The sequence below is a fragment of the Helianthus annuus genome, chromosome 7 (genome assembly GCF_002127325.2).
Source record: "Helianthus annuus cultivar XRQ/B chromosome 7, HanXRQr2.0-SUNRISE, whole genome shotgun sequence".
In the NCBI taxonomy this organism is placed as follows: Eukaryota; Viridiplantae; Streptophyta; class Magnoliopsida; order Asterales; family Asteraceae; genus Helianthus; species Helianthus annuus.
In genome coordinates, this window is record NC_035439.2 from 121,371,550 (window position 1) to 121,388,640 (window position 17,091).

Sequence of the window (17,091 nt, forward strand, 5' to 3'; positions counted from 1 at the left end):
ATAGAATACATGTTGCACCCCAAAAGTTTAAAGTAAAAGGGGATCGAGTATACTCACAGTGATTGCTTAACAGTATAAACTGCTATTGGATCAAAGGGAGCTCTTTTTAGAATTAGCCTGATTAGATTACAATGGAATAAGAGTCGGGAAAAATAACGAGATTGCATAAGTGTCAAATTAGTCACTGGATCAGATGGCTGTCCGATCGGATGGCAATCCAATCGGATTGCCAGTCGGTCGGGTGACTTATGTGTATGAGGAGTTTAGAGGGCTGCCCGATCGGATGGCCATCTGATCGGGTTGCCACTTGGTTTGAAATTTACAAAGAAGGGAAAAGGTGGCTGCCCGATCGGGCGGCTGTCCGATTGGGTTGCCACTCGATCTGGGTGTAAGTGTCTTGGTCACCTTAATCGGGTGGCTGCTCGATCGGGCGGCTGTCCGATCGGGTTGCCACTTGATCAAGGTTTCCAATGTTTCCAAGTTTCTGAAAAAGTGACTAAGTGTTGGAAAGTTTCAAGTTTCAGGGAACAAGGACAAGTGTCACCTGATAGGGTGGCTGTCCGATCGGACGGCTGTCCGATCGGGTTGCCGCTCGGGCGACCCTTGTTCTTGTTTACCATTTTTGTAAAATTCCTAAGTTTCTAGCTTAACGGTGACGGTACGGCACGTACTGTGACAACAGTAACTCATTAGCACACCGCCGTTCTGATCGGGTGGGAATCACCCTTGTCCGATCAATTGTCTGTTCGTAACGAGTTAATGTCAGAATCCGTTCCATGACCGTCTTCACTGGTATTAACTCAAATCCAAGCCGACTTTAGACTATTCATCCAGTCCACAGCCCGTTTAGATCCAGGTTCCACCGATTGAGGTGAAAGTTTGAGAAAAATATGAAGATACTCAAGTTTTATAGGAAAAAGTCTAGATTTAGCTTAGATTTAGTGTGAAAACGCATGAAACATCTTAGATTTGAGCTAGATCTTCCTCAGAATGACATCACATGGCAGTTTGTACAAACCTCCATGATGACATCACCCTCAAGAACTCAGATCCGAGAGATTTCACGGTGAAAAGTGTGATTTCAAGTGAGAATCACGTAGAGAATGATGTGTAGAGCGAGAAAGTACAAAGATCTAGTGCAAAACGTACCGAAATCAGCAAGAAAATGGCGTTTGTGCGTCTGAGTCGAGCAGTGCTGTCACATCAGTGAAGGACTGATGTGACAACTGCTATTTATAGTGTGAGAGTGCAGAGAGGAGGGAAGGTGTGCTCGGAACGGGTGGCAGTCCGATCGGACGGCCATCCGATCGGACGGCCATCCGATCGGGTGGTCATCCGATAGGGTGACAATCCGATCGGATTCCCACTCTGGCCAATCCAACATTTCCGTGTTCCCGTCTTTGATTCGTTTTGCGAGTTAGGTTAAGCGTTGCATTGCGTATAGTTTAGGTAAAGTATCTAGATTACATCACAAACCAAAAGTCTCCAAGTTTCATAGATTCCGCCAGTGACAAGGCTCCAGTCTCTCGTTCAACCAAGAATCAAGTCTCACGAGTCTAAGGAGTCAAGCCCCAAACAAGTTTCAAGAGTTAAGAATCATAGTTTCTCAAGCATCAAGAATCAAGAGTCCAAGTATCAAGTATCAAGAATCAACATAAAGAATCTAGCTTCCATAGTATCAAGAATCAAGTATCTAGTTTAATCTTTAAGCACCAAGAGTCAAGTATCTAGATTTAAGTATCAAGTCTCATAGTTTAAGTATCAAGAATCAAGCATCTAGAATAAAGAATCAAGTATCATAGTGTTAAGCATCTAGTACCAATCCAAAAGTGTCAAAGTATCACATTACAAAGCACAGGGACCAAAATTGACAATCAAGGGAAGTTCAGGGGCTGATCTTGCCAAGTGTCTAAAGTTTAGGGACGCTGGGCGTTACAGGTGGTGTCAGTGGTGGTTGGTGGCGGTGAAGGCGGCAGTGGGTGGCAACGATGCGCGTCGGTGATGGTTGGTGGCGACGAGATGGTGGTGGGTGGCAGCGGTGGCGGTGGCCGTCGGGTAGCGGCAGGGATGGTGGCGGGTTGCGGGTGGCGACCACTGGTGGGTGGTGGCAGAGGTGGTGGGTGGTGAAAACGATGGTGGCTTGTGGTGTTGTTAATGAATTGTGCAAGAATGGATGGAATGAAAAAAAAAAAAAACAAGGGGGGAGGATGAAATGATTTTGAGGGAATGAAATGCCTTTTGTAATGGGTGATTCTATTCCATTGATCAATCAAACATCATTTTCTTCATTCCCACGTAATTGTCCATTTCATTGCGCCTCTCACTCTTGCATACCAAACACTACCTTACTATTATAATTGCTTTTGAAGTTTTGATGTATAAATTTATAACGTTACACTCAAACACTCAAACACACACACACACACACACACATATATATATATATATATATATATATATATATATATATATATATATATATATCAATAGATTAAACATTACATTTTAATGCATATTGTAATTAATACAAATTGGTTGAGACTAAACGTGAGGGGCGGATATAGCCTTTAAATAGGGGTAGTCTCCGCTACCCGTTAACGCTTCGACGGTAGTGTAAAATTTGAAAAAAATTGACATTTTTCCGATTTCGCTGCCCCTATAGAAAAGAAAAGTTTGAAATGTTGCCCCTTGACATTTTTTTAGATCCGCCACTTGTAAACGTACCCCATATATGTTGAATACACCCTCTTATCAATGATGTGGCTGATTTAGTGAGTGCATTGTCTAGAACAACCCATACAAATTACATAGACCTACATATTTTTTTGTCAAACCCGGTTTGAATCAAAACCAGTTCCGGTTATAAACCGATTTTTGAGAAGTCGATTTTAACCTATATAAATCAATTTGAGTCGGTTTGAAACCGGTTTTCTCAACGGGTTTTCAATATCAGTTCGAGTCCAAACCAAGAGAGTGAACGAGATCTATTACCGGTAGATAAACTGGTGGTTTGGTTTGGTTTGGTTTGGTTAGGATTCAAATCAATCTCGCGAAAACCGGTTTAGGTGGCCGGGTTAAGAACCGGTTTGGCCGGTTTTTGAAGGTACACAGTTTCTATAAGTCTTATAGTATAAGATACCTTTAAAACTTCAAAACAAGAAGTTCGAATTCTCCCAAATTGAGAGAAACGAACGAACCCTCCGGTGAAGGCTTTTTGTCCGGCATCGATCGGTGTATCTATCTCCTTCATTGTTAACAAGTAATCATCTAACTTCAAACATCTTCATTCATCAAAAAATTGTTGAATTATTATCATCGCTGTCATTGTTTCATGCTCGCTTTCATATTTAGGGTTTTTTCATCGGTAATTTCAGTTTCAATATGTTGTTACTGGCGCTATGATTGCAAATTGATGTCGAATTTGTTACTGGAAAAAGGCTAAGTTGAAAACCTAAAGTTGAATCATGAAAGCTAATGCTGTATAGATGATGCAAATTGATGTTGATTTATTTACGAATTTACCACTGAACTTATTCTATTTGTAGCCTTTGCTATGCAGTTTAATATGTTTTTATTTTTTTTTGTCTCTAATTTATCATTCCAATATCAATTTGGCAGTTGAAATGGTAGCTATTAGCATCTAAATTCAGGATGTAGTTTTTTTTTTTTTTTTTGAATTAAGGAAGTGTTTTGTTTTGAGCATTAGGCACTTGAAATTATAAACTGTAATTTGGAATTATTTCCCCAATCTAACGAAATGTAGAATTTTGAAATCTAGTCTTGTTTATGCAAAATTCATATTAGAAATCTAGCACGTTTTTAGTGAAGTTCGTATGTGCTAAAATTTTGAAAATGGTCGGTCGTTTACGTGTAATTATGTATATTATGTAAGACGTGATAATAAACTTGACGTTAGGCACCAAATCATCGAATATTCATCATAGTGTGAAGATTAATGGAAAGAAGAAAAATACTATATAGGTGCATACCTTTTAGTAACCATTGTTATGAGCTGAACTGCTGAAGAAGAACAATATCTCTTTTGTTCTTAAGTTGGTTCGATGAAGTCTGAACGGATGACGTGAGATCTAAAGCAAGAGTTTGTATTTGACTTTTAAATACCGACCATAGTTCTTATTGATCGAGCCGGGGGTCTCACTGGAAGCAGCCTCTCTATTCCTACGGGGTAGAGGCAAGGCTGTCTAGATCTTACCCTCCTCAGACCCTACCTTAGCTTTGCTATTGATGATGATGATGACTTCTAATTGAGCACAGTAGCGCACATGTTTGACCTTAAGCAATTCATAGCTTTAAACTATTAGAAAAAACACATGTTAATTTTGCTTACTTCTGTTATTTGGTACTGAATATTGTACTTTCCAATAGTTAAATTTCTAAGTTTTTATCTTATGTTTGGAGCCCTTTTCAGCTTAGGAACCCATCCTTACGAGTTACAATAAAATAACAGAGAGGGAAAGTGAATATGAATCACAATCAGCAATCAAACGAAGTTAGACATGATGATGAAAACTCACTTTCAGATTTTCTTGCTTCCTTAACGGACTACACCCCAACTGTAAGATTTACGAAAACACCATGAATCGTATCCGATTTCTCCATTTACTGTCAAAGAGTTGGTTAACACTTAACGTTTTTGTGCTATGTTTTCATACAGATTCCTGATGAACTCGTGGAACATTACTTAGCCAAGAGTGGATTCCAGTGTCCAGATGTTCGATTGTAGGTTCTTGGTCTCTTATTTATCATGTGTGACATGTATGCGATTTCTTGAATCTTAGGTCTTCACAAAAATTGTTTTACTATTCGTCAAACATTAGATGTATCCATCTTATAAAGATAACATAGAGGAATTATGTGGATCCACATCATCATCATTATACTCAGTATATCCCACCAATAGCAAAGCTAAGGTAGGGTCTGAGGAGGGTGAGATGTAGACAGCCTTACCTCTACCCCGTAGGAATAGAGAGACTGCTTCCAATGAGACCCCCGTAGGATCCACATCAATATACTCAATTTACTTGCAATGATAATGCAATATGTAGTTAATATCGCGATATATCAGTGATATATCGGTTATCGGTCCCTTGGTGAGATATCGGTACCGATATTATCGGCGATAATTGACCGATATATCACCGATTTTCTCAATATCTGTACCTTTCTTCTTAGTTCTACCATTCGCTTTTTTTATTATCGCTTCTATTGATGTTCTAAGTCTTAATTGTTAATTGTTGGTGTTAAATGTTTGTGTTTTAAGTCTTAATCAGTTCCTACTTGCTACAATTGTAGTGTTTTGCAAGTTGCAAAAGGTTAATTTGTTTATGGTAGGAAAGCATACTGAAGTGTTAGTGTTAAATTGCTATATATATAGCATGATATTAAAATTACCGATATCCCACCGCGATAACCGATATCTCAAATATCGGTCCTTGATTGATATCCATTTTTTTTACCGCATTAACTACTTAGAATGCAACAATAAGTTCTAACATGATTTCTAAAATGATAGCTGTTTCGGTTTAATGAAACATCCCAAGAAAGATATACTAGCGGTTCTCATAGTAAGTACACGTTACCAACTTTTCTCATTAATCTGACAACATAAGTGATGTCCTTTGCATTTCAGAACTAGGCTAGTAGCCGTTGCAGCTCAGAAGTTTGTTTCAGACATTGCAATTGATGCTCTTCAGTAAGTTTTGTAATTAATCAAATGTTTCTTATTCTATTGTCTTTCGATGAGTATCTGATTAGAGATTCTGACTTGCGAGAATGATGTAAAAATATCATATTAAAATGAAAATTCGATTTTAATACACTTGGTTGGTACGAATGTGGTTGTGATTTATTTAACTTGTATTTGGATTACAAGAATCACCACAAGGATAATGTATGATGTATCTCTTACTTTATCCCTTTTTGAATATTATCATAGGCACTGCAAAGCTAGACAGGCGGCCGTGGTCAGGGACAAAAAAGACAAGCAGCAAAGGGTAAAATAGTAAACATGCTTGTAGTTTCCATTTCGTCTTTTTTTGCATTATTTAACTTTTCGGTTTAACAGGATAAACGCCTAATCATGAACATGGAAGACCTCTCCAAGGCTCTTCAAGAGGTAATTATCACTTTTTATATATATATTCATGTCTTGCATACCAAACCAAAGTTCCTATCTGAGTTTATCACAAACATTTGACTTTTGTATAAATCAATATGCACATATAGGGTATGTTTGGCATGGAGCTTTTAGGAGCTTCTAGCTTTAAGCTTTTAAGAAAAATCTCCTACTTAATAAAAAACCTTGTTTGGTTGAAGGAGCTTGAAGCTTTTAGGTTAGGAGCTTGAAGCTTTTGGTTGAACGCTCCTACTAGTAGCGTTTAGAAGGAGCTACAAGCTTTTAGGGAAAAAATGACTATTTTAACCTCTAAAGATAATGAACTTTTTAGGTATGTTCATTTTGGTCATTTTATACATTTTATTGAAAGCTCCAGCTACTCTGCCAAACACCTAAATATATCTAAAAAGCTACAGCTACCAGCTTCCAGCCACCAGCCGCCACCAGCTACTTTTGCCAAACATACCCATAAACATAAACTTATAGGCACACAGTATTAATACTTTAAAGTTAGATTCAACTTACATAAATTATCCATCTAGAAGTTTGTTCTCTTGCTAATAATTAACAAGTCAATGATGGTTGTTATTGCAGTATGGCGTAAACGTTAAACACCAGGAGTATTTTGCTGATAACCCTTCAGCGGGACTAGAATCTGCTTCAAGAGAAGAATAAGCTGCTGCTGCTGCTGATGACATGTGGTTAAGTACGATTTTTGACTTTGCTGTTGCGCTTTAAGCAATTTTAGACGATATACAAATGCTGTAAGATTAAACGTAATGAACGGTTAAGATGTATTTGAGCATGATTGGATCGTAAAGATCAGGCCTGGCAAATTTAACCTGCCATCCCAAAATTGGGTTGACATGGGTGGCTTTTCAAAAGTTTTGGGTTTGATATGGGTAGCTGTTTCTTATTGAACGGGTCAGGGTGGGTTAATTGAGAGAGCCCTTTCTAATGAAATGGGTCAGAATGGATTGGTGTTATTATTCAAACGGGTCAGTATGGTTTGGCGCCATTTTTCAAACTGGAGAGAACGGTGTATTTCTTTCTGGGTACTTCAATTAATAAGTTGAGATAGAAGATAACATCTGTAAAAATCTGATGTCGCAACCTGGTGCGTGCGTTACTCATGCGTCACCGGCGCCGGTTACTCATGTGGAGCTACGCGTAGAACGCTGGATTAAGCACGTATTGAAGCTGGGTTACACACGTTACATGGTGTAGGATGGGTTTTTTTCGGCCACGGTACGTAACCAGCATTTAAACATGCTTAACCAACGCCGCGTGCATAACTGACACCTAAACGTGAGGAACGACACCGGAATGCACGTAACCAACATTAAACACGCGTAACCAAGGGCACGCGCGTAACCGGCGTCGGTTACTTGTGCAAAGCTGGTTTCACGTCGAGTGCTATGTTAAGCGCTTACCACGGCCGGGTTATGTGCGTGTCCAAGCTGCGGTATGCGTAACCTGAGTAAAAACGCGTAACAGACGCCAAACTTATAATTGATACCCGAATGCGTGTAACCAACAAACGCTGGTAATGCGTCGAGTTGAGCGGCTGGTTAAGTTTGTGTTGGGGCTTGGTAACATGGCGCCAGATGTCTGTTTCCCGATCCTGGTACATGTAACCCGTTCCACACGCATAACCGGTTCCGCACACATAACTGACATTTAAACATGTGTAAACCGAGGCATGATTGCGCGTAACCGGTGCCAAAACTAGAAAGTCAAAACTTGGAGGTTGTACAGTATTTGAATCAACCCAAAATAATTCTTTATTGAATCAACCCAAAATAATTCTTTATTGAATCAACCTCGAATCCGCCCCAACCCAACCCAAACCAAAATAATTCTTTATTGAATCAACCCGTTTTGACCTGACCGACAACCCAAACCTGCCTGACCTACCGGTTTGCCAGGCCTAGTTCTGTTGTGTACAATTGAGGTTATCGAACTGGATGAAAGCAGTTGACTTTATATGGAAATTAGGCACAACATAGTAATTAATTTTTTAGCTCATTTTGGCTCAAACCCATTCTGACCTAAATCTTGACCCTTTTTTCAATTGGCCTATCCTGACCCATACCCATTCTGACCCAAACCCATCCTAACACAACCCAATCTAACCCACTCATTTTGCCACCTCTAGTAATGATGCAAACGAGCTATCAACACTTAAAGAAAAGGGACCCACCGTACTCCCTGGTTTCTACTTATAGTACCAATTTAAAATAAAGTAAACCAACACTCTCATTTCTGTTCTTATGAGTAAATCACTTGACCTGAGTCTGAGTTGAAACACAACTATCTTTTATAATTTCTCACCAACACTTATTAATTTGTTATTCTAAGTTACGTATCATGAATAGAATCAATGATTGAAATGTTGTGAAACAACGACCTACTAGCAAACAATAAGAGAAAGAGATGTAGGGAGAAAGAAGCTGATATTTCATTGATAGGTATCAATAATACAAGAGATACAATGTAGTATATATAGAAGAAGAAAGATTGGAGAAGAAGCCAGTCTATTTTAAGAGTTGATAACCATAAATATTATAATATATTTATAACACTCCCCCTTGGTTATCAACTTAATACGCTTTGAAACGCTGCCTCGTTAAAAACCTTGCTAGGAAAACCCAGTGGGACAAAACCTCAGCTAAGGGAAAAAGAGTGCAGCGCGTATTTTCTCCTCATGATACTTCTTGATCATGTATGTTGCCTCATTAAAAACCTTACTAAGAAAACCCAAATGGGACAAAACTTAGTGAGGAAAAAAGAGTGCAACTTGAATAAGTCTCCCCCTCATTTTAACATGTATCCTTTAAGTGACGTGTGTCCATCCTCCTTGAAAGTTGATCAAAGCTTTTGTAGCAGATTATTTGTCGCTCCATCCTTTAATGTGCAATCATTTATGTTGAGCAATGTTGTACAATCTTCTAACGAGACTTTAGGTGTCTCCAAAAATATCATATGTCCATGACTGTGTTTTGTTACATTCCTGCATCTATAAGACTAACCAAGCTTGTTTTGATGGGTTAGTAAAATATAATCAAATATCTTTTATACCTGAAATATTTCTTTGAACTCATTTCAATATCTCTTCACATGACAAAGGCTATATCATGACAATTAGCTCAAGTGAAAGATATTATAACCATACATGGCTAGCAAAACATATTAATGCACATATGCATTTCACGATGGTACTTCTAAAATGAGAATCTCTACTTTGGTAGGAGATGATAATAAGCATTTCTTATAACAAGTGATTTAAGAACCTTTAACAACCTTTAAGGTTCAACTATGCCCATATTAAAATATCCCAACATCATCTTCTAGATGTACTTGAGGGATTGATAAAATATAAATACATATATACTTGAACTGCAGTTCAGGTAATAATTAGACTGTGCCAAGGTCATTCAAAAATTCTCCATCTAAAAGCTCGACAGTTTCTCTCGATGATGTCTACACATCATCACTGTAAATTGCGATTATAGTGAGCTTTTAAAAGCAGAATATTGATAAAACATGGCTAATTTAATCAAACTTATATTCCTCTTTATGCGAATATCTCAAGTTGTACAAAACTCGACCTGACTATTTTAGTCCATACATATTTTGTCAATTTCATATAGTATGTCCTTAAGGTTTTTATATAAATGCTTCTAGCATTATCAATCCATGAGGGAATTCTTCCCATCTTATCCAAATATGCATGTGCATTCACTCTTCATGAGTTGTGTTACATAAACTTACCCATATAACACATATAGATCTGTATCATATGCACAAATGTCATAAACACTTGCTTTTATCTCCAACATCCATATTGTACGATGCGTGTACACTATTTATTTAGATATCACAATCATCGGGTACACGTTTTCTATGTATGTTTCTTGGTGCACAAGTATTACATTGTTAAGATGTTTCAATTAACCTTTTAAGACACTCAATAGTTTTAGAAACTCATCAGGAGTTCCAATTATATCCAACATGTAAAAAATCATAACCTATTCAAATCCGAATATGTATACAATGATCACATTGTTCTCGAAAACTTACTTTACATGACTTATATAATTTAATCCTTCAGGACTCTCATGTAAACTTTCAATATCAAGTAATACATAACATTCATAAGACGCATACCAATTCTCTCTTTATCTTACCAGTCTAATAAGATATTGGAAAGTCATTGTATCCACCACTAAAGAATGAGTCTCCTCATTAATTAATTATTTGCAAAAATCTTGTGCCACCATTTTTCCTTAAAATAACTTCATGTTATTTTCAATTCATAACTTGCATAAAAGACTCATTTGTATCCAACACATCTTACAACTTAAGTTCCATGGACTAGTTATCCAAAACTTTCCATTTCAACAGAGAATTCAACTCTGCCTTATTTGCATCTTTTCATTTTTTGGCCAATCATTTCTATGTTTACGTTCATAGGCAGATCTCAATCTTGATCCTCATCGTTTAATCATTTTAAGCGCTACATTATATACAAAAGTATAACGACGTCGATTTTTATTTCGATTCCGTACATATCTTAGACATGATACAACTTATCGAGATCTCTTTATTTCCAGGTACCTGAGGTTCTTCTTGAACCATCACGTCTACTGTCTCTTCAGGAGACCTTTTTAATATCACCTCGACTTGACCATCTTAATTAGTTGCTCCAACTTTCGAGGAATTGTATTACTAGAATCGACTAGTCTACCACGTTTTAGGCGTGGAATAGACTCATTAGAAACTATGTGGTTGTCCTTCTGAGACACAAACATAAATGGAGCATAAGCAGTTGATTATGTGACTTACTTAGTCACTCTATTTAGGTCAGTGAACTCGTCTGGTTAATTTATTCTTTAATATTGGTAAATGAATTATACTTTAAACTTCTAGTTCATAGTTTATAGTCTGAGGATCAAGATAACATGATAATTCATTTCACTTTTCACTTTCCAACTGCTTGTTATCTCCCCCTAATGTTGGGAACATTCATTCACTAAAGTGAAAAAACCAATGAGCCATAAACAAAGTTCTCACTAATAGCTTTAAATATTCAATCATAGACGATTATTTATACCCAACATATTCTCAAACTTTTTAGAAGTCCCATCTTTGTGCGATGTGGTGGATGAGTTTCAATATATGTCGCACAACCAAAATCTTTGATGAAACATATTTGGTTAATGACCAAAAACCAAATATATGGGGAGAACTATAACTTATTGGCTTGATGTGAATTAGTGGTACTATATGTAAAATTACATGTACCTAAATGAACTTTTGCTCCTCTCATGATCATTGGCTTTGTAATCAATAGTAAACGTTTAGTGATCATCTCAACAATAACACTTATTCCAATGATCGTTAAAAACTTGGGAATCAAATTCATTATTACCAAATAAATATACCAATCTGGAATGATATGTTTGCTATCTCATTAGCCAAGTCACACTTACACAAACTTCAAGTTGTGGATTTGATAACCATTTAGACGATGCATCGATTTAAAACACTAAATGGTATTGTGTTGGGATATTCATATCCTCTAACCATTTCCAGAATATTTAGGGAAACACACCCTACTTTATTTGGCAAATATATAACTTCCTTTGAGAGCAAACATCAAATGTATAATTATCAAGAAGAATCTTCTAGTTCTTTACTAATTTCACATTATCATCGACTCGGTGTGGTCTAACCGGTCATGCCAATTAACTAAATAATCATGATCCATAAACTTCTGATTTATGATCATATATGTATTACTTGCTCGCATGTAATGCAAAACGTAAGATAAAAGAGGATGTATGAACTTCCTTTGAGTTCAAACCATCATGTTAATTATTATTATAGCTCATTATTAACTCCATAGTTTATCACCTTTGGTGGTCCATCTCATTATAAACATGACCATCATTACAATTCTAAATGGTCGATCTCATCATTACAACTTTCTCAATTATATCCATGATCACTACTTTTACAATGCTCAATATATAATCACATTCCCTTCAGGAAATGTGATAGAATCTGAAAACGTTAGATTTTCATTCTTTGCTCAATCACACGAGTATAAAATCACTTCAAACCTTTCACACTCTTTTTTATGATATTGCTACTTCATGAGCATATCTCACGTGTGACAAGTAAAAAGAATTTATCAAGTTTTCCTCATAAACAATCTCTTCTTTACATGATATCAATTGAGAGAAATGCGTATCTGATTCATACAATGTTTATCGGTCTAAAATCTTATGACCTTATGTGAATAGATAATGAGATTTATGGAGTATGACACTTCGTGTGTCAAATCTGATAATAAAACAACCAAATTCAGTCTTTTATTTGCTTTATCCATCCATATAATATTTATAAAAACATATCAAAAGCAATATAAATCATAAACATAAGTTACAAATGAAAAATATTGTGGTATATAAATGAATTAAAGCATCTCAAAGTATAAATAAAATGTTTTGTCACTTACAAGCAAAGAAATATGCAATTTATGTATTAACATGTCAAGATATACCCAATCAAAATTATATATCTTATAATATTTGTCATTTTAAATTGAAAATAAACAAATATGTGTATCAGTTTCCCACGACTTTTGAAAAACATACCAATCTTTTGTTACTTGTGAATAAGCCATTTTCATAATAATATATTTTGTCATGGGAATGTTAATAAACCACAACTTTGGTTTAATTATTCTATTCAATACTATGTATATAACAAATAGTAATACATAGAATATTAGATATACATAAAGTCAAATAATACAATAGTTATACATGTCATCATATTATACGAGTTAAATAAATACACATTCCAACGTATACAAGATAACGAAAAATCAACTAATACTTATTATCTCGTAGCATAATCCATATGAAAAAGGGTTGGCATTTGATTCAAATAATTTTAAATTCAAAATAAAATTAAGAATACCCTATCGAAATATCACACAAAAATATGGTAGAGTTATAATCTTAAACCTTATCGAAATCACAAGGCAAAATTGATTTTAGTCCGATAATTTATTGAAGCGGTTTATATCTTCCTACAAGAAAATCCTAAAACACCAAAAATCACCCAAACACAATTTATTGTTTCCATGCCACCGTTAATATTTCATAATTTTCTAGCTATCAAACTGGATTAATTAATATAGAAGATTTAAAGGTCCTAAAAGTATATATACATTAAAATAATAATGTTTATGCCACTACTAGAAAAAAGACATTTAATGATACACAATGCGTGTCATTAAACGGTATATATGACACGCAAAAGAGTGTCAAGGAAGCCCCTGTCATAAAATGAAGATGACATACATTTGTGTGTCATCCTTTTATGACACACATTTATGACATACCTTTATGACACACATTTATGACACACAATGCGTGTCAAGGAAACGTCTGTCATAAATGAAGATGACACGCGTGAATGCGTGTCATGGTTTTAGAAGTTTTAAAAAAGTATATATTTATTTTAGAATTATTAATTTTCACATTAAATGAAAATTAGTATCTCATGATACAAAATAGGGAAATTGGCTTGTAATAATCCCACCTAGACCTTATTGGCCATTAATAATCCCACCTCAGAATATTCCCCCCACTAGTCCCACCTTTCAGCTATTTTTCCTACAATGGTCCCCCGTTAAAAAAAGTTAACGGAGTTAAGCTTTTTTCCAAATTACAAACAGATTTTTTAAGGCTTTTGATCAGAACGATGATACGAATCCATTAATTACAAACGATGATATCAAATTGAAGGTGTTGATTATCGTCAATTTCCTTGTGGCACAATGGACATTCATTCAGAGCTAGCCTGTGGCGGAATTTTTGGTAAAGCTAAATGCAATTTTCATTTTTCATTGAATGGTTTAGGGTCTAGAATCCCAGCTCTCAACTTATATGTCTTAATAACTTGATTGAAATTTGACATTTCATATGATTTATAATTATAATTTCTCGACTTATTTTTCTCAATAAATTTTACCGTGAATGTTTTCTTTGAACAATATATCATTATATAAAAATAGTACCACAATTTAGTAATACTAAATCTTTTCTTTGAATTCGTGAAAAAAGGATTTTAATGTGATATTTAATAAACTAGTATTCAAGCGCCGCCCGTTGCGGTGAAGAGACGTTTTGTATACATCTTTCATGCTAATATAGATACAAAATAGCAGAGAGGCTGGCATGTTTTGCGAATTACAAACATCATGTTACGGTTAGATAACAAAAATGAAACAATAAAATTACAATATAAGTACTGAATCAGCTCTGCTGTGGAATTTCAGTAAATATCGGTTTGATTCGTTACGGTGTCGCTTGTTATAGCAATCGAAAAAGAAAACCTAAACATAAATTCGTTACATGCAAAAAATAATATCGACACATGTTTTTCATCAATAAAATCTATAAAAACTATAAAAACGAATGGCAATACTGGTACCGATATTGTTCAGTCGGAATTGATTTGGTTTGTGGCGTATAAGTACGATGTAACTACACCCTATATATAATGAGTCAAGACAGCAACCCTCAATCACATCTTTTCACTATACGCGAAGTATAAAGATGTGAGAGGTACGTACGCAGACAGTAGTGCTGGTCTTAGACCAGTTAAGCACACCCTTATACACCACGTATGGTGCTAGACGTAGCGTATAGGGTTTGGGATTTAGTGGTTTGACACCACCAGCCAGCCTAAAAGTATGTGCAATACCCCATACCACACATATATGTCTATACGTGCCCCGTATCCAAGTTGTCAATTTGATAATTCTAGGTGTTTCTTTAACACGACCCATAATTATATTGAATTACTTTTTATCGGAATTGTGTCGGAATTTGCTACGCATCTTTTACAAAAAAAATTTGCACTGTTTTGTCGCTATTTTATCAAAGCATTAGGGCTTTTCTTTTCATGGGAGTACGTCGCAAATGAGTTGAAATTTACGACGATTTTTCTTTTTGCAAAGGAGACTTCCGTAGGGATTTAAGAAGCTTTTTAGTAGTGAATGTTTTTATGGTGTGTGCACCATAGGATACTTATTAGAAGAGAAGGAAAGAATAAATTTTGTCCACTCAAAAGTCTACTGATCATGTTCACATAAATAGGCAGAGAGTACAACAATTTAGGATACAAGATAGGAAGGTATGACAAATTACAATCAATTAAATAAAAGTCTAATAATTGAGAATGATTCTCTCGATTACCCCCTTCAAGCGAAATAGGTGGGCATACTCGTAACTGCTTTCGGAAGGATTCAAATAGAGGTCTAGGTAGCGGTTTAGTGAAGATGTCTGCCACCTGGAGCTTGGTCGGAACGAACTTCGTGTGCAGCTTGCCGGATGATACAAGTTCTCTAACAAAGTGATAATCAATATCATTGTGCTTTGCTCTCTTATGAGCAACCGGATTTTGACTTAGAAAAATGGCACTAAGATTGTCACAAAGCAGAGTAGGTCGCTCATTTGGTAAGGCATTAAGATCCTTCAGAAGATGAGTGATCCATATGAGTTCAGCTGCAGTGTTAGCCATAGCCCTGTACTCAGATTCACAGCTGGAACGAGAGACAGTGGGCTGCTTTTTAGCGCTCCAAGATACTAAGTTTCCGCCAAGGAAAATGGAGTACCCATATGTAGAACGACGCGTTTCGATGCAACGGGCCCAATCGGCATCTGAATATCCAATAAGTTTGGAGACAGTGGGAGTAGTAAATCGCAACCCATACGTAATAGTGCCTTTAACATACCTCATGATTCTTTTAACCATTTGAAAATGGTCCTCAGTTGGGGATTGGAGAAATTGACTTGCCTGATTTACGGCATAAGAAAGATCCGGGCGTGTAATGGTAAGGTATTGTAGAGCGCCGACAAAGGACCGATACAAAGTCGGATCGTGAAACGGTTTTCCATGACTTGTGAAGACATCATTTGTGCCAAGAGGTGTGGCGACGGGTTTGGAATCAAGGAGCCCTGCTCGAGTGAGAATATCCCGAGCATATTTGGTTTGGCTAAGAAACAAAGCATCCGTTGTGTGAGAGACTTCGAGACCTAAAAAATAGTTGAGTTTGCCTAGGTCTTTAATTGCAAATTCAGATTGCAATCTTTTTATGAAGTGTTGAATGGATGGAGCATGATTCCCGGTGACAATGATATCATCGACATATACCAAAAGATATACAAGACAAGCACCACGATGGAAAATGAACAATGAGGTGTCGGCTTGGCTACATTTGAAACCTTGTTGAACAAGAAACGTGCTAAGACGTTGAAACCATGCACGTGGGGCTTGCTTGAGACCGTAAAGGGCTTTGTCAAGGCGACACACGTGATTGGGTTTTTGAGGATCAATGTAACCTGGTAGTTGTTCCATATAGACAACCTCACCAAGACGGCCATTTAAAAAGGCGTTATTTACGTCTAGTTGGTGCAATTTCCACCGGTTTGACACGGCAAGAGATAGCACAAGACGGACGGTGGTGGCTTTAACAACGGGACTGAAGGTATGCGAGAAATCAAAACCCGGAATTTGAGAAAAGCCTTGCGCGACGATACGCGCTTTATATCAATCGATGGAGCCGTCCGCATGGTATTTGGTGCGATATATCCATTTCGATCCGACTACGTTAGCACGAGATGGACGGGGAACAAGTGTCCATGTCTTGTTTTTATGAAGCGCTGACATCTCTGTGTGCATGGCGTCACGCCAATGCTTTTCTTTAAAGGCTGTTTTGAAACCTTTGGGATCGGTTGTAGATAACAAGGTATGAAGAAGTGACGTAGATGTTATAGCATGAAGGTCCATAACATGTTTGGGTTTTGAAATACCAGCTTTTTGGCGAGTGATCATGGGATGTGAGGGTGGAACGGTACGGGTAGGAGAGG

The 17,091-nt window shown here is 36.6% G+C and overlaps 2 protein-coding genes across 3 annotated transcripts; one reads left to right on the forward strand and one right to left on the reverse strand.

The window, feature by feature from the left end:
- The first annotated feature begins 3,102 nt into the window (after positions 1-3,102).
- On the forward strand, positions 3,103-7,020 carry LOC110868395 (transcription initiation factor TFIID subunit 10). Of its 2 annotated transcripts, none has more exons than XM_022117548.2 (7): positions 3,103-3,259; positions 4,430-4,576; positions 4,676-4,740; positions 5,651-5,713; positions 5,957-6,014; positions 6,086-6,136; positions 6,731-7,020. In XM_022117548.2, exons 2-7 carry the CDS (start codon positions 4,484-4,486, stop codon positions 6,809-6,811), a joined length of 411 nt encoding a protein of 136 aa, XP_021973240.1. In that variant the 5' UTR covers positions 3,103-3,259; positions 4,430-4,483; the 3' UTR covers positions 6,812-7,020. The 2 variants fall into 2 exon arrangements, with proteins under 2 accessions (XP_021973240.1, XP_021973241.1); XM_022117549.2 differs by having other exon boundaries at positions 3,130-3,259; positions 4,420-4,576.
- Positions 7,021-14,491: 7,471 nt separating this feature from the next.
- Positions 14,492-16,579, reverse strand: LOC110866837 (uncharacterized mitochondrial protein AtMg00810-like). Its single transcript, XM_022115987.1, has 2 exons — positions 15,534-16,579; positions 14,492-14,552 (listed from the first exon to the last, which is right to left on the reverse strand). Exons 1-2 carry the CDS (start codon positions 16,577-16,579, stop codon positions 14,492-14,494), a joined length of 1,107 nt encoding a protein of 368 aa, XP_021971679.1.
- Between the last annotated feature and the right edge of the window lie 512 nt (positions 16,580-17,091).

What these genes read in the sequence shown, in the direction of transcription:
- LOC110868395 (XM_022117548.2), top strand. Translation starts at nt 4,484, where the DNA reads ATGAATCACAATCAGCAATCAAACGAAGTTAGACATGATGATGAAAAC. An exon ending in CAGTGTCCAGATGTTCGATT is followed by an intron (nt 4,741 to 5,650) that starts GTAGGTTCTTGG and finishes TTTGCATTTCAG; the next exon opens with AACTAGGCTAGTAGCCGTTG. An exon ending in ATTGCAATTGATGCTCTTCA is followed by an intron (nt 5,714 to 5,956) that starts GTAAGTTTTGTA and finishes ATATTATCATAG; the next exon opens with GCACTGCAAAGCTAGACAGG.
- LOC110866837 (XM_022115987.1), bottom strand. Translation starts at nt 16,579, where the DNA reads ATGGAACAACTACCAGGTTACATTGATCCTCAAAAACCCAATCACGTG. An exon ending in TCCGGCAAGCTGCACACGAA is followed by an intron (nt 14,553 to 15,533) that starts GTTCGTTCCGAC and finishes ATTTATGTTTAG; the next exon opens with GTTTTCTTTTTCGATTGCTA.